The sequence below is a fragment of the Oncorhynchus tshawytscha genome, linkage group LG22, assembly GCF_018296145.1.
Source record: "Oncorhynchus tshawytscha isolate Ot180627B linkage group LG22, Otsh_v2.0, whole genome shotgun sequence".
Classification (NCBI taxonomy): Eukaryota; Metazoa; Chordata; class Actinopteri; order Salmoniformes; family Salmonidae; genus Oncorhynchus; species Oncorhynchus tshawytscha.
In genome coordinates this window covers 3,551,197-3,579,176 of record NC_056450.1, presented here as the reverse complement: position 1 = coordinate 3,579,176, position 27,980 = coordinate 3,551,197, and the positions used below count along the sequence as shown (strand labels likewise).

At 44.1% G+C, this 27,980-nt stretch overlaps 2 protein-coding genes across 9 annotated transcripts in view; both read left to right on the top strand.

Moving 5' to 3' along the window:
• plch2a (phospholipase C, eta 2a) overlaps positions 1–14,413 on the top strand; it is a 183,729-nt gene extending 169,316 nt beyond the window's left edge. For 5 of the 8 annotated variants that reach the window (XM_024383760.2, XM_042303579.1, XM_024383761.2 and 2 more), the window contains 2 exons: positions 417–801; positions 10,857–14,412. In XM_024383760.2, coding sequence (XP_024239528.2) covers positions 417–801; positions 10,857–12,559 — 2,088 coding nt within the window. In that variant the 3' untranslated portion in view covers positions 12,560–14,412. Of the gene's footprint in view, positions 1–416; positions 802–7,836; positions 7,866–10,856 lie in introns of all 8 variants that reach the window. The other 3 variants (XM_024401792.2, XM_024401793.2, XM_024401786.2) reach the window with 3 other exon arrangements.
• A 4,714-nt stretch (positions 14,414–19,127) lies between these two features.
• Positions 19,128–27,227, top strand: si:ch211-251b21.1 (uncharacterized protein LOC571720 homolog). The gene is made up of 10 exons (XM_024401794.2): positions 19,128–19,254; positions 20,239–20,319; positions 21,693–21,724; positions 22,245–22,424; positions 22,671–22,897; positions 23,285–23,382; positions 24,888–25,105; positions 25,342–25,561; positions 25,847–26,094; positions 26,484–27,227. Exons 2-10 carry the CDS (start codon positions 20,256–20,258, stop codon positions 26,580–26,582), a joined length of 1,386 nt encoding a protein of 461 aa, XP_024257562.1. The 5' UTR covers positions 19,128–19,254; positions 20,239–20,255; the 3' UTR covers positions 26,583–27,227.
• Positions 27,228–27,980: the final 753 nt, after the last annotated feature.

Genomic DNA, 27,980 nt, shown 5'->3' with positions numbered 1-27,980 from the left:
AACGCTGTCCGACAGTATATGGTTATCATTGTGGAACTTGTTCTCCAGACAGGAACTAATTGTCGCGTGGTCACGAATCCAGTGGCTGCATCTGAAATGGCTTCCTATTCCCTATAATGTGATTTAGTTTTGGCCAGAGCCCATGAGACTCCAACAAGATTGTGCACTATATAGGGAATAGGGTACCATTTCGGGACATAGCCAGTGTTACTGTCAATATTGTATGTTGGAGCATGTCTAACTATTCATCTACCCTCATTCGATATCTAGTAACGCAAATGCAATGACACCAAAGTAATGACTTGCATTAGACTAGGTCTAAAGATCCAGAAGTTCAGTACTGTATGTTCTGGTGAATGCTAACTGTGAACCTGTTCATGATGTTTGTTTTCTTTTGTCTCGTCTCTTGGTCTCAGGGCAAGGTGGCCAGCGGCATAAAAGGGCTGTTTCACAGAAACCCAAAGCAGGCTTCTCTCGACAGCCATGTTGCTGCACAGCTCAGCCGTAAGCACCCATTCGGAGCCCACCTGCTGCGCCGCACGGCCAGCGAGCCCACCAAGGGCGAGCCCAAGGTCAAGAAGGGTTTCCCCGAGATCGCCATCGACACCAAAGACTACAGCTCGGAAGGGGCCAGTGAGGACCGTGAGTCAGAGGACAGGGATCTCAGCGCCTCACCCCAGCCCCCGCAGCTCCACCAGCGCAACGGAGACGCCACGGACGCAGCTGCTCCCGACACGCCACTCCAAGGCACCAACGGGCACCACAGCACCAACGGGCCTTTCAACCCCGATGAGGGCAAAGGTAAGGGCTCGCCTCGCTTCCTCCGATACCCCATGAGTGAGCCCCTCAAGCGGGTCAATCGGCTGCGCTGCCACGACCCCCTGAATGAGAAACAGGGAGTGTTTGCCCGCATGGCCCTCAACAGCAGTGGCAGGATGGGGATGTCCTCCAACTGCATCAACTGTGTAATTAGCTCAAAAGAAAGCCCTGAGATGGAGAGGAAGTTTAAGGATGAGGAGAAATGGGGAGAGAGGCCTGAGAAAGCCGCCTGTTGCCCCACTCTCTCCAGACAAATTCAACCTGAGCCAATGCCCAAACCACAGATCCTGGCCACAGCCCACCCTGTTGAGCCCCAAGCCCAGACCAAGCCCAAAGTTGAGGCACTGCCCCTACTTCAGCCCCAGGCTTTCTTCCGGCCTATCCCCTTCCCCAGGTCCCGGGCCAAAGCCAGACAAACTTTGGGCACCCAACACACTGAGCCTCGTCCTGACCCCTCTGAAAGGAACGCCCGCTCCTGCAGCGTGCCCCGCAGGTGCTTCCTCACCCTTGCCCCCACCCCAGTGCCCATGCTCACCCCTGACTGCCGGAACAGCCTGCGCTGGCAGTGCGTCCCGCCACCCAACTACGGCAGCGCTTGTGGCCCGACTAAGGCCCCTCGCGCTACCATCACCAGCGCCGACTGCGACAGCTTGTCGCTCAGCGACCGTTGCAGCAGCTGCGAGAGCCTGTGCAGCCTTGAGCTGGCCCCTATGCTGCCCCCAAGAGAGGTCCTTGACAGCCGCAGGCGCGCCGTGGGCACCTTGCAGCGTGAGATGAACCTCCTCTTCGCTCAGAAGATGGACGAGCTGCGCAGTAAATCGCCCATGTTCTTCGCCGGTAAGGTGGAGCAGCCATTGCAGTGCCCACTGTAGTACCCATAGAGGTCCCATAGAGGCACCTATAGCAGTCCCTTACAGCTGCCATAGTGAGCCCATTGTGCAGTGATGATCCCCTAGTTGTGAGCCCTGCTCAGTGAGCAGTCCCCCCCAGAGGACCCATCCTTTAGAGAGCCAATATTATTGGGCTTGTAGTTCCCTGGGTGTTCTATAGTCTAGAACCCAGGTCCCTTCGCCAATCAAAATCTCCCTTTTGTCTAGACCTCCAGTTCTTTCACCAATCAAAAGTTCCCTTTAGATGTTCTGTCACTAATCAAAATCTCCCTTTAGTCTAGACCTCTGGTCCCCTGACCAATCAAAATCTCCTTTAGTTCATTAGCACCAAAATCCCCACTAAATATCCATTGTGACTAAATTGATAGTCGAAGGCAGTGCATAATTGTACTAATGTGTAGAAAACTAGTAAAGTGTTATTTTAATGATTTTTTTTGTCTGACAAAAACATGCTGTGTGTCCAACAGATGAAAGAGCAGCTGGTAAGTGAAGGACATGTAACTAGGGTTGTAAAGGGAGGGTATATTGCTGGAGACTTTCGAAGTTTAAGAGTAATCTACCAGAATTCTGGTCACTTTGAAGGATTTTATGTATTATATCACAAGACATCTAGTGGCCCTTTTAAGGTACTTCACAGGTGTCTGTAATTATCTCAGAATATATACTGAAAGAAAATATAAACGCAACACGTAAAGTGTTGGTCCCATGTTTCATGCTGAAATAAAAGATCCCAGAAATGTTCCATACGCACAAAAAGCTTATTTCTCTCAAATGTTGTGCAAAAATGTGTTTACATCCCTGTTATTGAGCATTTCTACTTTGCCAAGATAATCCATCCACCTGACAGGTGTGGCATATCAAGAAGCTGACTAAACAGCAAGAAGACATTAAAAGGCTGTAAAATGTCTAGTTTTGTCATACAACACAGCTTTCTCAAGTTGAGGGAGTGTGCAGTTAGCATGCTGACTGCAAGGAATGTCCACCAGACCACGTGTAACCCTGCCAGCCCAGCACCTTTACATCAGGCTTTTTCACCTGCGGGATTGTCTGAAACGTCTGAGACCAGCCACTGGACAGCTGATGAAACTGTGGGTTGGCATAACTGAATAATTTCTGCACAAACTGTCAGAAACCGTCTCAGGGATGTTCATCTGCGTGCTCGTCATCTTGACCTGACTGTCCTGGGCAGATTGCAGACAGCGTGTATGGCGTCGTGTGGGTGATCGGTTTGCTGATGTCAACATTGCGAACAGAGTGCGCTATGGTGGCGGTGGGGTTATTGTATGGACAAGCATAAGCTACGGACAATGAACACAATTGCATTTTATATATTGCAATTTGAATGCACAGAGATACCCTGACGAGATCCGGATGCCCATTTGTTGTGCCATTCATCCGCCACCATCACCTCATGTCCCAGTTCTTCCATGGCCTCCATACTCACCAGACATGTCACCCATTGAGCATGTTTGGGATGCTCTGGTTCAACCTGTACAACAGTGTGTTCCCGCCAATATCCAGCAACTTCACACAGCCATTGAAGAAGACTGGGACAACATTTCACAGACCACAATCAACAGCCTGATCAACTGTATGCAAAGGATATATGTTGTGTTGCATGAGGCAAATGGATACTGACCGGTTTTCAGTTACCTTTTTAAGGTAACTGTGACCAACAGATGTATTCCCAGTCATGTGAAAACCATAAATTAGGTCCTAATGAATTTATTTAATTTGACTGATTTCCTTATATGGACTGTAACTCCGTAAAATCTTTGAAATTGTTGCATTTATATTTTTGTTCAGTGTATTAAATAATTTAATAATAATTTAAAATAGGACAAAGCTGTAGAACATTGTCCTAAATATCAACCATCAACACATTTTTATTTATTATGTAAATATGTATTTGTTGTCAATGTTTTGGCGTCAAACTGGTGGCAGTTGTGAAAAAAGTCAATCGTTGGAAGAGTTAATTGAAAATAATGCCATTGTTGATTGGATGGCTTTTCATTAATTAGACTATTTTCTCTTGAACTATAGCCTATCTACTAGAAACTCACAGACAATATGTATAAAAATATATGCAAATATATAATATTTTTAAAAATGAATACTATATCTGAATATTTTTTTTGTTTGATATTTAAGTATAAATGACCAAAGTCCCGAATAACTAACAAAAAATATATGGCAAATTATCAACTATAGGAAATGACCGGTAGCTTCGCAACCCTACCTGTAACGGGTGTGAAATGGAAATGCAAAAAACAGAGCTCAATTCACCATCATTCTATGGAATGTAGACCACCTAGTTGGACTGCAGAAAGGCCACATGTCACTCTTGAACTCAAACCTCCTTGGTAACACTGAACAGAAAACTTCCCCCAGCAATGAAAGAGCCAAACCATTATATGATTTGGCCTTGAGGAGCCCTTCACCCCTTGACCCCCGGTTCACAACATGATAAACACCAGCTGTCCTCTCTCCCCTGCTTAGCATCTCCCACTCACTGCATTACATCAGAGGAAATCACGAGTTGTTCCTTTTGGGGGAAAAGAGAGGCGGGGTAGGGTTTATGTTTATCCCTTTGGGTCTCAGATTTATGTTGCAATGAAGGATGTTGGCCATACATTTAACACAACATCCTATTACTCCTCAGAGAATGTATCATGTTCTTCTCTTCGACTGTTAAACCCTGCTTGAGCAGGGTTTAATATATATATATATATATATATTTATCAGGATCCCCATTAACTGTTGCGAAATCAGCAGCCACTCTTCCTGGGGTCCACACTTACCAATGGCTCTGTTGTGTTATGGTGTGCTCAGTATGTACACAGTATAATATATATGTGGACTATCTAGTGTAGACATGGTTTTAAATAGTTAAGAAATGTGATATTGTGAAATTGATAGTTTGTCTTTAGAAATTAGTAGTATTCAACTTATCTGTGCATTTGGTACAACTGTACTGTGCATTCGGAAAGTATTCAGACCCCTTGACTTCTTCCACATTTTGTTACGCTACAGCCTTATTCTAAAATTGCTTAAATAAGTGTTTCCTCATCAATCTACACACCATACCATATGACAAAGCAAAACAGTTTTTTTAGATTTTTTTGCAAATTTTATATGAATAAATAACAGATACCTTATTTACATAAATATTCAAACCCTTTGCTATGAGATTTGAAATTGAGCTCAGGTGCATCCTGTTTCCATTGATCATCCTTGAGATGTTTCTACAACTTAATTGGAGTCTAACTGTGGTAAATCCAATTGATTGGACATGATTTGGAAAGGCACATACAGTGCCTTGCGAAAGTATTCGGCCCCCTTGAACTTTGCGACCTTTTCCCACATTTCAGGCTTCAAACATAAAGATATAAAAATATTTTTTTTTGTGAAGAATCAACAACAAGTGGGACACAATCATGAAGTGGAACGACATTTATTGGATATTTCAAACTTTTTTAACAAATCAAAAACTGAAAAATTGGGCGTGCAAAATTATTCAGCCCCCTTAAGTTAATACTTTGTAGCGCCACCTTTTGCTGCGATTACAGCTGTAAGTCGCTTGGGGTATGTCTCTATCAGTTTTGCACATCGAGAGACTGAAATTTTTTCCCATTCCTCCTTGCAAAACAGCTCGAGCTCAGTGAGGTTGGATGGAGAGCATTTGTGAACAGCAGTTTTCAGTTCTTTCCACAGATTCTCGATTGGATTCAGGTCTGGACTTTGACTTGGCCATTCTAACACCTGGATATGTTTATTTTTGAACCATTCCATTGTAGATTTTGCTTTATGTTTTGGATCATTGTCTTGTTGGAAGACAAATCTCCGTCCCAGTCTCAGGTCTTTTGCAGACTCCATCAGGTTTTCTTCCAGAATGGTCCTGTATTTGGCTCCATCCATCTTCCCATCAATTTTAACCATCTTCCCTGTCCCTGCTGAAGAAAAGCAGGCCCAAACCATGATGCCGCCACCACCATGTTTGACAGTGGGGATGGTGTGTTCAGGGTGATGAGCTGTGTTGCTTTTACGCCAAACATAACGTTTTGCATTGTTGCCAAAAAGTTCAATTTTGGTTTCATCTGACCAGAGCACCTTCTTCCACATGTTTGGTGTGTCTCCCAGGTGGCTTGTGGCAAACTTTAAACGACACTTTTTATGGATATCTTTAAGAAATGGCTTTCTTCTTGCCACTCTTCCATAAAGGCCAGATTTGTGCAATATACGACTGATTGTTGTCCTATGGACAGAGTCTCCCACCTCAGCTGTAGATCTCTGCAGTTCATCCAGAGTGATCATGGGCCTCTTGGCTGCATCTCTGATCAGTCTTCTCCTTGTATGAGCTGAAAGTTTAGAGGGACGGCCAGGTCTTGGTAGATTTGCAGTGGTCTGATACTCCTTCCATTTCAATATTATTGCTTGCACAGTGCTCCTTGGGATGTTTAAAGCTTGGGAAATCTTTTTGTATCCAAATCCGGCTTTAAACTTCTTCACAACAGTATCTCGGACCTGCCTGGTGTGTTCCTTGTTCTTCATGATGCTCTCTGCGCTTTTAACGGACCTCTGAGACTATCACAGTGCAGGTGCATTTATACGGAGACTTGATTACACACAGGTGGATTGTATTTATCATCATTAGTCATTTAGGTCAACATTGGATCATTCAGAGATCCTCACTGAACTTCTGGAGAGAGTTTGCTGCACTGAAAGTAAAGGGGCTGAATAATTTTGCACGCCCAATTTTTCAGTTTTTGATTTGTTAAAAAAGTTTGAAATATCCAATAAATGTCGTTCCACTTCATGATTGTGTCCCACTTGTTGTTGATTCTTCACAAAAAAATACAGTTTTATATCTTTATGTTTGAAGCCTGAAATGTGGCAAAAGGTCGCAATGTTCAAGGGGGCCGAATACTTTCGCAAGGCACTGTACTTGTCTATATAAGGTCCCACAGTTGACAGTGCATGTCAGAACAAAAACCAAGCCATGAGGTCGAAGGAATTGTCCGTAGAGCTCCGAGACAGGATTGTGTCGATGCACAGATCGGGGGAAGGGCACTTAAAAATCTCTGCAGCATTGAAGGTTCCCAAAAACACAGTAGCCTCCATCATTCTAAATGGAAGAAGTTTGGAACAAACAAACACTCTTCCTAGAACTGGCCGCCCAACCAAGCTGAGTAATCGGGGGAGAAGGGCCTTGGTCAGAGAGGTGACCAAGTGCCCGATGGTCACTCTGACAGAGCTCCAGAGTTCCTCTGTGGAGATGGGAGAACCTTCCAGAAGGACAGCCATCTCTCCAGCACTTAACCTGGCACCATCCCTACAGTGAAGCATGGTGGTGGTAGGATCATGCTGTGGGGTTGTTTTTCAGCGGCAGGGACGGAGAGACTAGTCAGGATCGAGGGAAAGATGAAAGGAGCAAAGTACAGATAGATCCTTGATGAAAACCTCCTCCAGAGTGCTCAGGACCTCAGACTGGGGCTAAGGTTCACCTTCCAACAGGACAACGATCCTAAGCACACAGCCAAGACAATGCAGGAGTGGCTTCGGGACACTTCTCTTAAGACCCCTGAGTGGCCCAGCTAGAGCCCGGACTTGAACCCGATCTGACATTTCTAGAGAGACCTGAAAATAGCTGTGCAGCGACACTCCCATCCAACCTCATAGAGCTTGAGAAGATCTGCAAAGAAGATTCGGAGAAACTCCCCAAATCCGGCTGTGCCAAGCTTGTAGCGTCATACCCAAGAAGACTTGAGGCTGTAATCACTGCCAAAGGTGCTTCAACAAAGTACTGAGTAAAGGATCTGAATATATATGTAAATGCAATATTTCAGCTATAATTTTTTTTGCAAAAAAAATATAAAAACCTGTTTTTGCTTTGTCATTATGGGATATTGTGTGTAGATTGATGAGGGAAAAAAACGATTTAATTAATTTTAGAATAATGCTGTCCACAAAATGTGGAAAAAGTCAAGGGGTCTGAATACTTTCCGAATGCACTGTATGCTCTCTTGCTTAAGCGCTCTCCTCTGTACTGTCCTCCCTCTTATTTCCTCTTTTCCTCCAGTTGTGCTAAACCTATGTTTTCCTTCTTGCACGCTCTCTCTGTTCCTAGTGCAGAATTGAGGGGATGACCAAAGCCAGGTAAAGAGAACCCTTGAATGTCTGCACGCTCGCTCACCCACTATTTTCTTCTCACTCACTGTGCCTTGCCTGTCTTCATAATCCCCCTTCACTCCCTTCACTCACTCACTCACTGACTTACTTACTCACTCACTCACACTGCCCCGTTAACATCGTGACGTGTTTAAGGTCAGGGTCGTATTCACTAAGCACCAAACAGACTGCTGGGTGGGGGGGTTATGCACTAATGAATATGACTCAGGGCAGGGTAGTTAGTCACAGATAGCTTTAAATGGCTAGTTCGCTATTTTACAATTTGATGTTAGATGGTTCCATACTGTGAAAGTAGTCTATGGGCTAGGAGAAATCCATGGTTGAGTTTTCAGCCATTACAAACTTCAGCTAACTTTAGCCACCACTAGCTAAAAATCAATGAAAGTGATGGGGGCATGTTAGCATGTTGTTTGTTATTGGCCAAATCACCTTTAAGTAACATTACACCAAATATGGAGTTTATTGCACTTATGTGCACTTATCTACTGCTCACATGATGGTGGGCTGTAACTCAGTTGATAGAGCATGGCACATGCAACGTTAAAATGGAGATAGCCTCAATGGCACTGCATGTGCTTTCACAGATGCCACAATGGCACGGATACAACAATGAGACCTCTATATATCTCTATGGTGTCAATTGTTTCGGTTTGGACAATTTTAACTTATTTGTGACTTTAAAGAATCCCCATAGCTAACATATGGCTGGATAGCTTTCATTTTGACAGATGTACATCCCAGCAAATATAAATGTCAGACATTAAACTGTACTTTACATATTTCGTGAAACATTAGATGTTTAGATTGACCAACTTTTCTCAGTCATTTTCTCACCATGGGGCCATGCTGGTGAGGGGTGCATTCCTATCACTTGGTGATATTTGTAGGGGTGTGGCTTTAGGCACAGTCATTCTACAGTCTTTTAATGTGTGTATTTCGGTAGTGACATCAAAAGGTGGGATAGTGAAAACATTTTTGTCAGTGTGTTTAAAAATAAACTGCCAATTAGATCAATATCTTTCAATGTAATAATATAACTCAAGATGTTGTATTAAAATAATAGTGTTTAAAAATATTACAATCATTCATTGCTTTATTTTCAAACATGAAGGTTAGGAGTCAGGGTTTGGGACAGCCACCTATTAATATAAATGTGTATAAACAATTACTTTATATTATATACATTTAACAATGTTTGTTATTGCCTTGGATTGAATTCTCATATCATGATGTATATACAGTACCAGTCAAAAGTTTGTACACACCTACTTATTCAAGGGCTTTTCTTAATGTTTACTATTTTCGACATTGTAGAATAATAGTGAAGACATCAAAATGATGAAATAACACATATGGAATCATGTAGTAACCAAAAAAAGTGTTAAACAAATCAAAATATATTTTAGATTCTTCAAAGTAGCCACCCTTTGCCTTGATGACAGCTTTGCACACTCATAGCATTGTCTCAACCAGCTTCACCTGGAATGCTTTTTCAACAGTCTTGAAGGAGTTCCCACATATGCGGAGCACTTGTTGGCTGCTTTTCCTTCACTCTGCAATCCAACTCATCCCAAACCATCTCAATTGGGTTGAGGTTGGGTGATTGTGGAGGCCAGGTCATCTGATGCAGCACTCCATCACTCCATCACACAGCCTGGAGGTGTGTTGGGTCATTGTCCTGTTGAAAAACAAATGATAGTCCCACTAAGCGCAAACCAGATGAGATGGCGTATCGCTGCAGAATGCTGTGGTATCCATCCTGGTTAAGTATGCCTTGAATTGTAAATAAATCACTGACAGTGTCACCAGCAAAGCACCATCACACCTCCTCCATGCTTCATGGTGGGAACCACACAATGCGGAGAGCATCCGTTCACCTATTCTGTGTCTCACAAATACGTGGAGGTTGGAACCAAAAATATCCAATTTGGACTCATCAGACCAAAGGACAGATTTCCACCAGTCTAATGTCCATTTCTCGTGTTTCTTGGCCCAAGAAAGTCTCTTCTTCTTATTCGTTTCCTTTAGTAGTGGTTTCTTTGCAGCAATTCGACCATGAAGGCCTGATTCACACAGTCTCCTCTGAACAGGATGTTGAGATGTGTCTGTTACTTGAACTCTGTGAAGCATTTATTTGGACTGCATTTTCTGAAGCTGGTAAGTCTGATGAACTTATCCTCTGCAGAAGAGGTAACTCTGGGTCTTCCTTTCCTATGGCGGTCCTCATGAGAGCCAGTTTCATCATAGCGCTTGATGGTTTTTGCGACTGCACTTGAAGAAACTTTCAAAGTTCTTGACATTTTCCAGATTGACTGATCTTCATGTCTTAAAGTAATGATGAACTGTCGTTTCTCTTTGCTTAATTGAGCTGTTCTTGCCATTATATGGACTTGGTCTTTTACCAAATAGGGCTATCTTCTGTTTTCCACCCTACCTTGTCACAACATTACTTCTTAATGCGTTTGAGCCAATCAGTTAAGAAATTCACACCTGTTAATTGAAATGCATTTCAGGTTATTAACTCATGAAGCTGGTTGAGAGAATGCCAAGAGTGTGCAAAGCTGTCATCAAGGCAAAGAGTGGCTACTTTGAAGAATCTCAAATATAAAATATATTTTAATTTGTTTAACACTTGTTTGGTTACCACATGATTCCATATGTGTTATTTCATAGTGTTGATGTCTTAACGATTATTCTACAATGTAAAAAATAAAGAAAAACCCTGGAATGAGTAGGTGTGTCTAAAATTTTGACTGGTACTGTAACTGTCCTAAGTTTGGAGACCTAACTGTTTTTTTTCTAAATTGTTTTTTTTTTTTTTCACTTCTGTAGAATCACCCATATACCGTATGCATCATAAGGCTCACATAACAATACTGTAAGCATGCTACTGGTAGTAACCATTTTGACAAATATCATCCTGTAGTTACTGATCTGATTCTTCTTCTCCCTCTCCAGACCATTCCACAGGGCAGAGACCAGCTCCCCCTCTTTCACTGTTCAGGCCAATCGCTGAAGAACTGGGTGACAGACATCTCACTCGCTCCGCTTCTACTCCAGCAGACCACTCATCAACACGTCACTCACCCCTCCCTCCAGCCACAGCAATAACCACCACCACTCCATCCCCTGCTTCTAATAGTGAGGCGGACAGTCCCGTCAAGGGAAGGGGGGTCAGCAAAATACCCCCTGTCCTTCACAGGACCACCTCAGCCCCTGTCGTACCGGACCCCAAAGACCTGAACCCCTCACAGTCCTGCAGAGACCCCCGGGTCGACAACGGCACCTCGTCACCCATGGAGCACGCTCCAAGCCGAACGGAAGCACTGTATACTCCGACAGACCACACAAAGGACGATGCCGAGCGCAAGACTGAGACGAGGGCAGAGTCTCCCGCTCTTCTCGCCGACCACTCTGTCTCCAGCCCTCAGAAAGTCCAGGTCCTGAGAACGATGTTCGGCGGCAATCAGTCACGCACGCCCGTCAGAAGGACCAAAAGCGAGGGCTACGTGCGGTCGTCGGCGGCTGGGGGGCAGCAGCAGGAGTCTGCCGTGCCGGAGGTGTGCACAGACGCCACCCTGAATGACCGGCTGTGGAGCAAGCTGGAGCCCGAGCCGGGCAACCACCGAGACAGCGTGTCCTCGTCCTCCAGTATCTCGTCCAACGACACCGTCATTGATCTGTCTCTGCCCAACCTCGCCAGGAAGAGCCTCACCTGCCTGAACAGCGGGCCCTCCCCATCTGACAACACCTTCCAGGACCCACCCTCCTGGGTCACCAGGCCACGCTCGGCCATCACCTCTTTTGACACGCTGCGGGTCAGCAAGAGCAAGTCCAATCCCAACCTCCGGCAGGGCCACCCGGGGGAGCCAGAGGACGAGCTGCAGCCCAGACCCCTCGGAGCCCCCAGGGAGCCTCCAGTGGACTCACCCAGCAGAATTACCCAGAGGAGGCACACCTGGAGCCGCCTCTATATGGAAGGGCTGAAGCAGTCCTCCTCCCCAGCCAAGAAGCCCTCTGCAGCAGCAGTCCTTACTGCTGCAGCTGCCAGCCCCCTGGATACCGGAGCCTCTATGTCCAAGAGTCTGGGGGACTTGACTTCGGACGACATCGCTTGCAACTTTGACAGCAAGTACCGCAGCATCAGCCGCAGCTTCATTGTAAGGCCCTCCAGGAACGATCTTCGACGAGGTCTCCAGAGGCCCCGGCCGCCAAGCGACCTGACAGAGCAGCTGAGGAGGCTGACGGATGTGGAGCCCCTGACGGCACGAGACTTCGCCACCCAGGCACAGCAGGAGTCCCCGGAGGAGGCTCAGGAGGAACCCCCACTTCGGAGAATGTCCTCCCGGAGTCAGAGCAGGGTGCGCTACATCGCCAACAGGGCCAAGGAGGCCCAGGAAAGGAAGAGGCTGCAAGGTCTCAACCAGCCCCACCTAGCTGCCGGCGTCGCTAGCATTAGCATTTTCGGAGGCGGTAGCCCTATTGAAGAGCGGGGTAACCCGGAGGGGGCGTGCTGCGTAGCCCAGAGCCCCTGCACTAGTTTGGACCTGTTAAGCCAGCTCAGCCCCCCGGGGCCGCCCCCCAACAGACAGTCCCAGACACAGTCCCAGACCTCCCCAAACTCTGACAACAATGAGGTCTTTTTCATGCTCAAGCTCTGAGAATCAGATTTGTTTTGGACCGGACCGTGAGAGACACTGAAGCTAAACTAATTTAGAATTCCATCCAGCTTTCTAGGAAGGGGAAATTGTCATTTATAAAGAAAGGGAATTCTGTATATCTTGACAGGATGCATTTTTAAATGTGTTTAATCAAGCACTGAATAATGCTACTTCTTCCAGAAACTTCCAGATACAGTCACAAGCAGTTTTACTCTGGTCAATGTTTCATTTTCACTGCTCAGTAACTCAATTGACCACACATACACACAAACAATAGAAACAGCGGTGAGCTGTGTTATGAAAGCATCCTTTACCAATACAGTCATTTGTTTGCACCAAATTAGGAATAGTGAAATGTAATTGGAAAAACAAACCTCTACAATAGTTTTTATATGCTTGACTGTTCAGTGACTTCCACGTTTTGAGTATTCATTGTGAGTTGAGCTGATCCCAAAGTAGCAATAGACAACCATTAGTGGAGTTTTTAAAATTTTATTTAAACTTTATTTAACTAGTCATATCAGTTAAATTCTTATTTACAATGATGGGCTACAAGAGTCTGATTAGAAAACCTTTTTTAAACTTGAAATTGAATGATATATACTGTACTTTTAAACCTTAAGATTGAATAATAAACTGTTAACTCATATATCACCAGTAGCCCAGCCATGTGCAAGCAATATTTTAAAAACAGCTATTCGTGTATTATATTGCAGATAATGTAGATGAGGGATTTTCTTTGAAGGTTGTTGTTTAGCCAAAGGCCCATGCAGAATCTTTACTAAAAACAACTAAATAAGTCAAATGACAATAACAACACAATCCAAAACATGTCTTTCCAACCCAACTTGTTTTATTCTGTGCGTACAGTGAAGTGTGATTTGAGTGAGTATTTTTTTACCATGTTACCCATTTTATCTGTGGCTGCATGTCTTTTAAGCACAGTATCATATGTCTCTTTTTTTATTATTTAAAAAAAACGGTAAATGGGACCTGATATTTAGACTTTTCTTTCTGTGTTCAGGCTGTTGAATGATGTGATTGGTCACACTCTCTTTGTAGATACTCGACCAGATAGGAGGGACCCTGTTTCCACGCACGTTTGTACTGTTCCGTTTGTACTGCCATGCCAGTTACCTGCAACCTTTTAGGAACCATCATTTTTGAGGTAAAAAACAGATGTTATTATGAACTGAATAAATATCTCTACTGTATATTACACAAGCATATTTCCTTTTTTCTTTATTCAGTCGCATTGGGCTCTTGTTCAGACGTTGGACTCTTGTCTCAATGTTTGGACCAAAGATTTATCTTGGAACAAAATGGGCAGCCAGATGAAATGATCTTTCCAGAAGTTGACGTGTAAAAGCAGTCGGTCTTGGCACGGAGGCTCCCCTAGCTGCCCTAATTACGGACTGCCTGGCTGGGCTGTATTGACCAACCATCACCTCTCCCAACCTCATTGGCGTAGTTCACAAGACTCCCTGATGGGGAGAAATGTTGCAGAACAATGTCTCTGGCCACAATACATGCCCAGCCAAGAAAAGAAAACAGAAGAACATCCTTTCCATTACATTTGCCACCCAAGATTTTGGAAGATAAAATGTTGTGGTCACACTTTTAGTGAACTACAACTTTTAAGGCCCTCATAAGGCCTGTATATAGTAGCTTCAAAAGTCTTCCAGGAACTTTTGCAGTGCTTGGCAAAGCACCCGATGTAGGGGTATTTTATATAACCCTTTAGGTATGACATTGCTTATAACTAATATTGGCAAGCATTTGTGTAGTGCTTATGAACGCTTTATGACTGCTCTATAAAGCTTGCATAATTTTTGGTTCATGTGACAAAAATGGGTAATGATGATTAAAACCGGTAAGACCGTTATAAAGCCTTGTTTATATTTTCACTGTACTGACCTATCAATCAACGGACAACGGTCTGCCAACAGTGTTTTTGAGTCTGGGGTTGCCAAGATGACGGCCACCTCTGGTGAAGCTGTTGGCTATAGCCAGGCCTCTTATTCTGTACTGGGAGAGGGTTCTGAAGCGCGACATGCTCCTTTTAGCACCGCAGACTGTGCCCTGCTGTCACACAATACAAAAGACAGCTTCATTAGGATTCCGAGAGCATTTCGACTCCCCCTCTTCAAACCCTATTTATCCAGTTGATTGGCCATGGTTCAGCCCTCCAGCCAAAATCTGGAGCTCTATTGAGCCACTACTGAACTGAGGGAATGATGTTGTCACAGGAGCTTGAAGGCTTTCTTACCCCGTCAAACTCCAGCCCCACATGACTCCAAGCTCACAACTCCTCTGGAAGAAATGGAGATTTATGGAATTAAGTAAATAACGTTTTTAAGACTGAACTCCGTATGAATTAACATTACGTTTGCCAGAGTTCTAGGCATTCCTCCAAAGTGTACAACATTGAAAAGATGAGTTAATTGCCATGTGTTAGTCTCTTTAGTTGATTTGAACAGGGGGGTGTCTTTTGCTTGGGTACCAAATAAGTATTTCTCTGATTATTGGATAGTGGAGTCAAGTCCCTCTTCGATGGTATCATGGGGATTAACTTAAAGTAACACTGCAGCCAATACAAAAATAAACAGGTTGAACCTTCATGTGACTCAATGAACTTCTAGGACAAAATCAATTAATTATTAATATCATAGTCCCCTGTTTTTAATTATTTTTTTCTGCCTTGTGCACTATCTCTGGCCACTTCCTCAAAAGGATTGTTCTATAAACAGTTCTCTCTCTCTCTCTCTAGCACGGTTCTTTTGCCAATAAGTTCCTTTGGAGTTTGCTTCAAGAATAGGACGCTTGTTTTCAGTGACCACATTATCTTCCCTCTGGTTCCAACTCTCCTCCTGATGATTCCCAAAGGATTCGTCAGGGTGGAAATTCATCCCCCTGGCTCCCAGGGACTGTATCTGTTCCATTGGTTTGCCAGGAACTTCTTTTGATGTTTTATTTGTATTTTTTGAGAGGGAAGGGGGATGATTAGTTGGGGGCTCTCTTATGTAACCTGACAAAACAAGCCTTGCCATCTTGATGTGCATCACTGTAAGCTGCTAGTGTGTTAGTCATAACGTTATATTCCCTTTCAATCAGTCAACTTCGGAACAACATACTATGGGGAAATAGAATCATAACCCAACCTGACCCCAATGGATACTAAATTACGCTGCTTCGAGAGCACCCTGTCACGAGCTGGAGTACAAAACAGACAAAAGCTGGTCAGATAAATGCTTAACCCAGGTCCGTTCAATGTACGTGTGCAAAGCTCTCCACGGACACATCGCATGTAACCTCTGTTGCTCTTCAGAAGCAAAAGGAGGAGGCGAAAAGGGAAATGGCTCAAACGCTGAGGACCTCTAGGACGTAGCCATGACATTCGCCTGGGGCGAACTGAGAACAGGAAGGGTGTACGATAACGCATAGATGTCCCCAACACGTTTAGTCGAGGCCAAAGCCACTAGCAAGGAGGTTGTATAACGGAGGATCTTCAGAGCCACAGACTCCAGTGGTTCAAAACGGGGCCTCATTTTCAATACGCATTTTCTCGCGATGGGTAAAGATTTATGTCGGCCCTGACAAAATTCCTCTCCCCGTCTTTTAATGCATGCCACCACTGACATATTGTCGGTTCTGACCCGCACAAGCCAGCCCGACAAAAACTGGGGGAAACGCCTGAGCGCCAGATACACCCTTAGGAGCTCCAGGTAATTGATATGCAGTGTGCTCCGCACAAGTGTCCATAACCCCCCCCCCCAAAAAAATCGAGTTGCCTTCGTACAGTCCTCTGGAGGATCTCCTTGCGGGATACAACTTCTGGGAGCCCCCTGACCATAGCAGAGGGCCCCATCCCTGGGCCATGGCCGGCAGGCCTGACACATCTGAAACGACCGGCTTAGGCTGCGAGATGCGTCCAGGTGGCTAGAACAGCGCTGGAAGGGCCGCAACAGCAATATGACTTCCATCACAGAAGTAAACCAGTCGTAGGTACTGGCGACAAAGCACCTTGTAACACCATGGAATGTGGGATACCAGACAGGCACATGGACAAGTGTAACATTATTGCTTCCGTCCCTCTCCTCGCCCCTACCTGGGCTTGAACCAGGGACCCTCTGCACACATCAACTGCCGCTTCCCACGAAGCATCATTACACATCGCTCCACAAAAGCCGTGGCCCTTGAGCAAGGGAAACAACTACTTCAAGGTCTCAAAGCGAGTGACGTCTCCGATTGAAACGCTATTAACTCGCACCACCGCTAACTAGCTAGCCATTTCACACAGGTTACACAAGCTTCCAACACATGTTGTTCTTGTTGTTCTTCTTGTATAGCCCGGCCCCTTAATAGGTACAGAGGTCTCCGGAAATGGTTGATGTAGTACCCTGTTTGCCATAATAAAACGTGAGGGCACTGTCGTCACAGTATTTTTTTTTGTGGAGTGGCGCACGGGTCGCTCAGACCCGTGCTAAGACCCCTCACTCCGGGGGTGTGCACAGCGGCAGCTTCCTCATCGGAGGTGAATGCAAGTCCTGCTTTCTCCACTCCCTCCAACTTCAGGAATTGAAAATAGGAATGGGGTTGCCATAACGCTGGGGGAATGCTAGGAACCTTCATTGGCTGGACGTTATGCATACTAGCCGACATTAGTCAGGAGGCTCTTTAGTCTAAGTTAGGCTAGCTCGACTCTTTTGACCGCAGCACGGTCCGTTTAGAATAACCAAGCGATTTAACGCTATGTATATGAAACAAGAGAGTTACCCAAGCAACTCCACCTTGGGGAGGCAAGAATGGCTAGTAGTAGCTAGCTCACCTCGGGGAATTAGCTAACCTGACAAGCACGCTATGCAGCGCTTGTTAGCCAGCATGGTCTCAAAGGTCTACATAGGACTGTATCAATGAGGTGGTACCAGACCCTTCATCGACAAGTCTGGGAAGAGAGTCAAGCAGTGCTTGACTGAGACAGACACAGGCGGCGGGGGGGAACCTATTGAACCTGTCGGCCCTCTCTCTTCGAGTAGCATCCCGTAACCAACGATAGAGTGCACAGGTGCCGTGTTGAGCTTGGGCAGCCACTGCACACACCACGCCCAGGCAGACAAGACATTTGATTCGACCAAAGATCCAATCCATCTCCGCTTCCCACAACTCCAATACAGCCAAGGTACGGCCACCCGGGAGAGGAAGTCACTGTAGGAAACACCAAGCCACCTAAAAAAAATGCTACACGATTGTCAAGAGAACCTGTGTGTGGACTAGTATGGGCTCAGTGCCAGCCGTCCCCTAGTCCTGAACACGAACTGAATTGAATGAGGGCACAGCAGAGCATGCACCGAGACATACAAGACAACATTTGGGCATGGGCGCGAACCCTAACCCGGCTTAGCCTTCGTCATCTAGGTCGCATCTTTTGCCATCTTAATCATTACTAAAGCCAGGCCAAATAATCTGAAGAATAAATAATTGTTTGTGATTAGGAAACTATGAGAACCATACAAACTCCAGCACACAACGTCCAGAGGGGAAACTTTAGTCGGCAAATCGTAAGACTGTCTCATGTTCCATTTGTTTGTTTTAGTAGCGTGAATCATTCCTGTTCACACTGAGGTAAAGAGCGGAATAATTGAAGGAATTCATCCGAGCCTCATGCTTATCACATGAGGAAGGCAGGGATTCCAGCGAGGTGTGGATTTCATTGGCCTTGTCAGGCGTGATTTTATATTCTTCAACCGAAGTCGCGAGTGCGACTCCCCATATTATGTTGTAAGGAAGTTGACTAACTGAAAGCGAACACATTGGGAGGGATCATAGACCATTCCTCCATATAGAATCCTTCCAGATCCTTGATATCCTTGGTCTACGCTTAAGGACTGCCCTCTTCCATACAAAACAATCACACATCTCCTGTGTTGTATGGGTGTGCTACTGCACCCAACTCCCCTTTCTCCATTGGCTACTAGGACCTTCTAGGGGTCTGGGTGTAGCTGGTGCAGAGGAGTCAGGCGCAGGACAGCAGAGATGAGTAAACACAAGTAACTTTACAAAAAAAATCCAATAACATGTCCTAATACCGAGCCCACAAATAACGGACCCAACATGCATAAAACAATCACACACAAAAACCATGGGGAAAACAGAGGGTTAAATAATGAACATGTAATTGGGGAATTGAAACCAGGTGTGTAAAACAAAGACAAAACAAATGGAAAATGAAAAGTGGATCGGTGATGGCTAGAAAGCCGGTGACGTCGAACGCCGCCCGAACAAGGAGAGGGACCGACTTCGGCGGAAGTCGTGACAGAACTTGCTTTTTCTTCTCCTTTTTTTAGGTGGGGGAATGAGAGGTTGGGGCTCTCTTACTTAACTTGACAAAAACAAGCATTTTCCAACTTGATGTGCATCACTCTATAGCTGCTATTGTGCAACAAGGGAAGTGAACAAGTGCACACTTCGGGAGAAAGGAGATTAGATTAGAGAGATTATTGGGACGCAGCCCACATGTTTTCGAGTCCTCCACATCTACTGCCATGTCCAACCCCTTTATAATTTTGGGTTGCGTGTGGGTGTGATATCTGACCCTCTTGCACTGCACCCAACCATCCCTCCCTCTCCATTAACTACTTTGTTTGAGTCCTTCCACTCCACCAGAGTTGCTTCTTTACCAAGACAGAATATCTAAGGTAAGGAAACCTTATTGGTGTCATTCAGACAGTGCTATTCACTTTTACAGTGAATTTTGATAGCAGCATCTTATTGATGTTGTTTCTAATAGCATTTAGATTTTTTTTCTCTTCTATTTGTGATCTATTAATGAACGTATGCATATGCCATGAGGCATGGTTTATTAGCGTTTTTTTGCATTACAACCCCCACATTTGAATTCCAATGTGAAATTCAGGTTTAGGATTTCCAATTTTATAAGAAGTAAAGTTAAATTTGAACCTTGTGACTAACCAAATAGACTAAACCATGTGTTGAGCTATAACCCAGTCTGTAGGCATGGTCCGTCAGTCTCAACCCACCATTTGGAAAGCATTGTCCTTGGTTAGCACATAGTGCTAAAAATGCATCTGTTAAAAGAATTACACATAAAATCTCATTGTTATCCCCTGAGCCAATAAATATATTTTCTTTTTAAGTGAAAGGTTAATATGCTTTTCTTGTTTTTTTTGTGCAGGGGAGTACTATAACACTTTACACTACAGTGCCCTTATTACTGTGTACTTGTGTATTAACAGGTAGTACACTGTACTATCAGTACACTGTACTTTAACATTAGCCATAACCCTGACCTGGAGTAACCTTGAGTACAGTTTTAAAAACATGTAGTAATGAGTCACTATAATTCATGTTACAGTGTAACAGGAATCACTTCACATTAATAAGAGCACTATAAGGTATAGTATAGCCAGAATTACGGCCCTCAAATTATAGAAAAATACCTCTGCATTTATATTATTATTATTTCTACAATAGTTATCGGTTTGTAGTAATTTTGTTGAATTTGACCCATAGCTTACAATGTTGAAGTTCAAGGATTTCACTACACTCATGTTGAGGTCAATATAAACTGAAATCCATGAGCATCTATTCATCAAAAATAAATACAAATGTAAGGTCACCTGGGTCATTGAAAATGAGTTGTCACCTCTTATAATTCTCAGGTTCAGAAGGTGACAACATGAAAGCGTTGATTGGATTGGTCGTGTGTGCCGTGGCACTGCTATCTGGGTGTTGCACTGCTGGTAAATATATACATATATATCATAAGGTTTCCAAGGAATGCTGCCACTGGTTCAGGTTCAAATATTTTTTTATAATCCTCCTAATGGTACGGTTAGGATTTGGGGTTGGGTAATCTGATCATGGATCTGTGTTTGAGGGCAATTTCTACCTTAATCCCCCAGTATTACTTCCTCCCTGCTACTGTCGAGGGTACTCATTAACCATAGCCTTTTATTACACTGACCCCTAGTGGTATAATGTATGTGGTCAAGACACCTCTGAAGTACCTTAGGTTATCTATAGGACTTTTGGGAATAAGGGTTGAAAATACATTTAGAAAACATACTGAGTCACCAAGCTGTGGCAGGCAATGGCTCTCTAGCGCTGCCTTCATAGAACCAGCCTGGAGGTGAAATTCCTCCAGCATCCCAGCATGCCCTAGCCTACGGGAGGGTTCCCCATCTGACTCTGCCCATTGACCGAGGCTGGACGGCTGGAGCCCTAACAAAGCCCGGGGCCTCATCAGATCTGAGGCCTGACCATTTCCCACGAGCCGTCCAAGAGGATGCCTGCCACGGCCAACAAAAGAGTGTGATAAATCAATTGAGCTTGCAGACAATGGCTCGGGGCAAGCCCGTGAAATGACAGACATCTCAGTGGGCTTGTAGGTCGATGCCAAAGGTCTTTTACAAATGATTGTTGATGTGTGTCAGTATGCCACTGACACCATACCATACCGAGGGAGCACCCCCAACTGGGCCCACCACTGTAAGTGGAGCGATTGCTCCCCAGCACCTCCGCTTCCCCGCCTCCAACCCTGGCAGGGCTTGTTAGTTTTTGAGACGGACATGCTGAAATGGCATTGGTCACAGTCAGTCTACGGCAAGGAAAACTTTCAGTGTCATGCATAAGGGAGGGGGTTTGGAAGGGGGGACTGTTTGCTTCTTCTGCTGGAGGGGTTTGATGGAGGGGTTGTTGGTTCCAGAACATGCATTTAGGGAAGAGCGTTGTGGGTAGGATCCCATTTTAGTCTCACCACAGGAGGTTCAAAACAGTCCTGTTGTACCCCATTAATGTCCCCCTACATTACCCCCAAAATTGACTCCTTATCATTGGAGAGAAAAGTGTTTCGTTAGAAAGATGCAGTACAATACAGCCATTCTTCTCTATCCTGGCTCTTGGGTCTTAATTCCTGAAGTTGGAAGGGAGGACATAGCATAACATGGTAAGATGATACGCTTACATTGGAAGCACTCAAGAAGCAACTTCCACTAGTTTTCAACCAGACAAAGCAAATGAACCAATGCAAGGCTGGGAGAAGGGATTAACCTTCATTACACAGACAGACTAAGGAGCAGTGTGTACACATTGACGTGTTTGGTTTTTGTTCCAGGGCCTGCAGCGTTATCCATCACCACTATATTGGTAAGCTATTACACATCATACTAATACTTATCGCAATCATATTATCATATTGTAAATGGTTTGTTATGCATATCATCAGACATACAGCAAACATTCATTTTTATATTTCAAATTCATATTTAGCATAATGACTCCAATGCATTTATTTGGGCACACCCGTTCGAATGACACTGTGGCTTCTTTTACACATGCAGCCCAATTCCGATGTAATGAAATATCTGATACCTGATTTCCCCCAAATGTGTAAACAGGAAAAACAACATAAGGTGCCCAATTCTGATATTTTGCCCAATTATTGTTCATTTGAACAATCAGATTAGATTCCATGGCTGTGCTTACACAGGCCACACGATTCTGATCTCTCATGACATACACGAACTACCTACTGAGATATGCCTTTTGTTAAGTCAATCAGAAGTTACATGTGGTGAAAAGGAGACTGGTGTGCCACTTTAATGTAACTCTATGATGGAATGCATGTTTTAACTTATGATCCACTTGTCGGATTCTCTCCCACCAGCAAGAGCCATTCACCATGACCCAAGGGTCTGAGCTGGAGGGGTACTGCATTGACCTGCTTGCGGAGATCGCCAAGAAGTTGGGCTTCAAGTACGAAGTGCACCTGGTGAAGGACGGCAAATACGGGCGACAGGACGAGAGCGGAAACTGGCTCGGGATGATCGGGGAGGTGGTCCGAGGGGTGAGTGACCTGGACAGAAAGTAGCAGGTGGTGGTATACTCTACGCTGGGAGATTGGTTAAGTCATTCAGACTTCTGTTCAGTAGGCAGTGCATGGATATACTCACTCACACTTGTGTGTGTGTGGGTCCCTGTTCCTGTGTCTGTGTGTCCCTACTCCTATGTGTGTTCCTGCTCATGTGTGTGTGTCACTGTGTGATGTATGTGTGTGTTTGTGTGTCTGCTCTTGTCTGCTCCTATTTATCAGGAAGCCGACCTGGCGGTCGCCCCTCTGACACTCACAGCAACCAGGGAGCTGTCGGTGGAGATGAGCACTCCCTTCATGCAGACCGGTGTTGGTTTCATCCTGAGCAAGGACCTGGGCTCCGAGGAGAGCCACTTCGTCAGCTTCCTCTTCCCCTTCTCCACGGAGATGTGGGTGGGTGTCCTCATGGCCTTCCTGGTGACTGGCCTCTGCATTTATCTGGTGGCCAGGTGAGATATCATCATCAACTGGGCCCCATTCCTAATCTAGCCACTAGCTATAAACCCTAGTCATTTCGGGGTGAATCCTAACTTCCACTTAAGTCTGTCAGTCATCCATTAAAGTCAACGAGACTAAGTAAAAATACGTAGAAGTTAGAATCTTTGCATACAAAGATGTCAACATACAAATAATGCGTAAAGCTATGAAACATATAGGCTACAGTATGTCCGGTATACAACTCTAGCGTGGGAGATGGGGGTGGTTGATAATAGAGCATGTCAATGGAAGTAGAAACTACACTGCTAATTCATCCTTCTAAGAATCTGGTTTGGCCACTGTCCAGAGAATGAAGTTCTGTAAAGAAAGACATCTCAATGCTCACTTTACCCCCTCAGGATAAGCCCCTGTGAGTGGGCGGATCCCGAGACAGACGAACACAGCTTCACCCTCCTGCACAGCTTCTGGTACATCACCGGAGCCCTGACACTGCAAGGTAACGCAGTTATGAGCCAAATCGCCCAGATTTGTGTTTTTTAAATTTATTTTTAACATAGCCATGCATCCCCTCCTTTACACAATTACACAAAACCGTCCTTAATGAATGACAATCTGGGTCAGGTGGGCATAATTTGAAAGCTTGTTCTATTGCAACATGACTAGCTAAATTATAAATAATACGAAGACTGGCATTATATTATGAAATATTTATAGGCGCTAACAGGAGATAAAATTAACATATTTTAAGTGGACGGGTGTGGATGGACACGTGTGTGTGTGTGTGTGTGTGTGTGTGTGTGTGTGTGTGTGTGTGTGTGTGTGTGTGTGCGCCGGCTGATGCGTATGTGCGTGTGTGTAATACACGCAGACGATGAAAACGCAAGGTGGGATGCCAACAACAAGCAAATGAGATTTAACAAAAAACAAGTAAATAAATGAAAACAATAACACTTCAGATACATGCTCAAGCCAACACCAAACAAAGGATACCTTGCCTTTGCTTTTTAGTTTGCTGAATTTTTTTTATCATTAGTATTATTTTTGTATGACTATAATTTATTAGTGTCAACAATTACTTACCATAGTACCAATGATGTTGTTTTATGAAATGCTGATTGTTGGCCTTTTATTTTCAGTTTGGGGGGGTATATATATTTTGTTGTGATTCTGTTGTGATCAAAAACCAATATATAACAAGTATTTTAAAAATAAACCATATTTGACATGAGTTTTATGATATGGAAATGTGAAGTGCACATTTGGACTCGGGTGTTTGGCTTGCTTGTATCACATCAAAGTGCTATTTATTATCATCCTCAAAATACATAGAGGCCTCGTAATGTGCGGCATTTCCCTCACTCAGACAACAAACAAATTGCATAAGTTACCCATTTAGCAGTTAGCTGGAGAGGTTGGAGCAACTTTTTGTCATGCCCTGTGCTCAAGTTCAGAACGGCTGTCAGACAAAACCCATTCAGAGCTTTTTTTTAAAAAATTATGTATTTTTTATTCAAAATACAGATCAACAATTTACAAAACAGAACGCAGGTATTAACGAGAAAATACTAAAACATACCCAAAAAAACATTCGGAGCTGTGAAGCGGAGACCCTGAGCTCTGACGGCATGCAAAGCATGTTTCTGTACAGCCACTGTGTTCTAATTTAGGCGTTTATCAGTGTCCAGATCTGCCATTTCCTACCCGTATAAAGGGCTACGCGTATGAGCAATCTATATCTTCTGTTATGTTTTTATGTTCTACATTGCTTGTCTGAAGAGAAAACTAGGACGGATAATATGGGAGTTTGCACACTTTCTATTGTAGTCCAGAAGAAAGTGATGGAGTTACAGCAAAAATAAGTTTGAGTTTCTAAAATGAAAAGCGTTTTTCAGTCTCCCCAACAGAAGTTTCAAATATGTTTTTAAGTGATCCGTCCCATTTCAAATTTCAATCATAGAATACAATTTTACATAATATAATGGAAATGGTTTGCGTTCTCAGGTGCTGGCCCACACCCTAAAGGCCTGTCTGGCCGCATTATCAGCGCCATCTGGTGGGTGTTTGCGGTGGTGCTCCTGGCCTGCTACTTCAGCAACTTCAACACCATGCTACGCTCGGACACCAAACACGTCTCGGTGATGAACTTCGATGAGCTGGCCAGACAGGACGTCATTGACTATGGAACAGTGGAAGGCGGCTCCACGTTCAATTTCTTCAAAGTACGTGTCGCTTTAAAAAGAAACCGTACAAATGTATTCCTTAGTAAACGTCAATCGATGTACAAAAATGCTAAATTGTCTATACCTGCACATATTTCTTTACATTTCCTTCCATAGTGAGTTTCGGATAAAAACGTAAACCTACAACTAGAATCGCTAATGTCCCAACAACTATGGCCTAAAATCATCTGACCAACGATGCATTTCTAAGATTCCCTTTTCGCTCCCATTTCTAGAACTCCAACAACCCCACCTACCGAAGCATCTTCCAGCACATGGAGAGGAAGAAGAGTTGTGTGCGTTCTGTGGAAGAGGGCAATCGACGTGCCCAGGAAGGCAACTACGCCTTCATTGGCGAGGCAGCGTCTCTGGACATAGCTGTGGCTCGCTACTGCAACCTGATCCGCAGCAGTGAACTCATTGCCATGAGAGGGTACAGCATTGCAGCACCCCTAGGTGAGCCCCGAGCAGCTGGATCCACTGTACACCCCATAGATGGAAGGCTGTGCTATCAATAGGCAACATTGGGAACATTGTCTATGTGTTTTTATGGGTGGTCTGCTGTGGTGATGAATATCTGAAGTATTCAAAATTCTGTTCATTTCTTGATATGCACCCAAACACATACACACTGACACCCTTCTCTCGCAAGACAAAACATGAACTCCCCTTTCTCACTTGCTGTCCCTCCATCTCTCTCCTCCTCCTTCCCTCTGTATCCTCCCTCTCATTCCCTGCCAGGCTCCCCTATGATGAAGAACATAACGGTGGCCATACTGCAGCTGAGTGAGTCTGGGGAATTGGCGTACCTGCAGAGTAAGTGGTGGGCCAATAGCTGTATGCCAGAGGGGGGCCAAGCCCCACAGGCCCTCCAGGCCCACCTCCTGAGGGGCCTCTTCATGCTGCTGGCCCTGGGGTGTGGCCTGGGCCTCCTCATTGCCCTCCTAGAGCTTGCCTCCAAGGCCCGTGACCAAGCCAAGGACCAGAAGGTAAGGGAACATGAGGAGAGGATATTGAATGGACTTAAAAAATATATACAGTTGAAGTCAGAAGTTTACATACACCTTAGCCAAATGCATTTAAACTCAGTTTTTCACAATTGCTGACATTTAATCCCAGTAAAAAATCCCTGTTTTAGGTCAGTTAGGATCACCACTTTATTTTAAGAATGTGAAATGTCAGAATCATAGTATAGAGAATGATTTATTTCAGCTTTTATTTATTTCATCATATTCCCAGTGGGTTAGAAGTTGACATACACTCAATTAGTACTTGGTAGCAGTGCATAGCATAATTTTCTTCCTATAATTCCCCCTACTACTCACACTTCTTCCTCCTCTCCTCTCCTCTCTTCTGTCTCCCTTTTCTCTCCTCACAGAAATCCTGCTGCTCAGTATTGTCGGCAGAGCTGAGTCAACGTTTCAGATCGGGCAGGGCGAATGCAGGCACAGAAACGTCAGAGAAGAGCAAAGCGTAAAAGGATCTGTTTTACTGATTGGTTCCGAAAAGCACCATATAGTTTGATACGCATATAAACCATGTGTGAGGGACCCTGGTCCTGTCCTTGGGAGCAGCACTATCTCTTCCGTATCCTAGTAGTGTATCAGAGCAGTAACTTCTGTTTCATAGTGTACGACACAGCTACAGAGTTCCCCATGTGTACTTACAATGGCTTGTTTGAATAGATTCCAATTAGAGTAGATTCTACTATATATTCCACTCTGAAAATGTATTATTAAGCCACTATAGAAAAAAGCAACAATAACATTTCATGCTCTCAGAGGACATGGGCCTCCCACTGCAGAAATAGACTACTAACAGTTTGTTTTTTTATATATAAAGTTGATACAGGCTTTTCAACTAACCTGCAGATAAATTCTTTTAGCAACTGTATTTTCAATAGTTTTTTTGTTGATATGTACTGCCAAAATATCTCATGTGCTACTAAATCTGGTGGCTTATGAGTTGTTTCATTAACCGTTCTATATGTTTTACTTTAACCAAATTAAATCCCTAGACATCCCAAATGCATAGATTTTTGTTAAGTTTCACACCTAAGCTCTCTCAAAAGTGTTTTGGATGGATGCATAGAATTAAATAAATAAAATAGATTTTTGATGGATTTGTAAAATGGTTGCTTTCCAGGAGTGGGGGGAATGAACAGGCACTGTGGGTTAGAGGTACAGTTATTGTGATAACTGATCAGTCCATTTTTTTCTTCTATGGATATTGCTATTTCAGTAGAGTTTTGTTGCATTGTGGGGTCAAATAAAATCGATCAAATTCCACAAATGGGCTCGTTCTCCATCCCCCTTGGCTTGTTGTCTCGCGAAGCCAGATGGAAGTAAGTTGGCGCTGCAATGCATACACTGTAAACCCCAATGAGTCAAAACTTATGAGGAAACCCATTGCACTTAATATATCTGAGTACAGTTACTTAAAATAATTTTGTAGTCATTACTCAAACCCATAGAGTCACTGTGACAATTTGTTTTCTGAGGTCTTGGCTGATTTCTTTTGATTTTCCCATGATGTCAAGCAAAGAGGCACTGAGTTTGAAGGTAGGCCTTAAAATACATCAACAGGTACACCTCCAATTGACTCAAATGATATCAATTAGCCTATCAGACGCTTCTAAAGCCATGACATCATTTTCTGACCCACTGGAATTGTGATATAGTGAAATAATCTGTCTGTGAAAAATTACTTGTCATGCACAAAGTAGATGTCCTAACTGACTTGCCAAAACTATAGTTTGTTGACAGGAAATTTGTGGTGGTTGAAAACGAGTTCTAATGACTCCAACCTAAGTGTATGTAAACTTCCGACTTCAACTGTATATACTTAAATCTCCTTTGGCAGCGATTTACAGCTG

Excerpts from the sequence above, each read along its gene's own strand:
- si:ch211-251b21.1 (XM_024401794.2), top strand. The coding sequence starts at position 20,256 with ATGAAAGCGTTGATTGGATTGGTCGTGTGTGCCGTGGCACTGCTATCT. Across the intron at positions 22,425-22,670 it reads TCGGGGAGGTGGTCCGAGGG|GAAGCCGACCTGGCGGTCGC; the intron begins GTGAGTGACCTG and ends CCTATTTATCAG. Across the intron at positions 23,383-24,887 it reads CGGAGCCCTGACACTGCAAG|GTGCTGGCCCACACCCTAAA; the intron begins GTAACGCAGTTA and ends TTGCGTTCTCAG.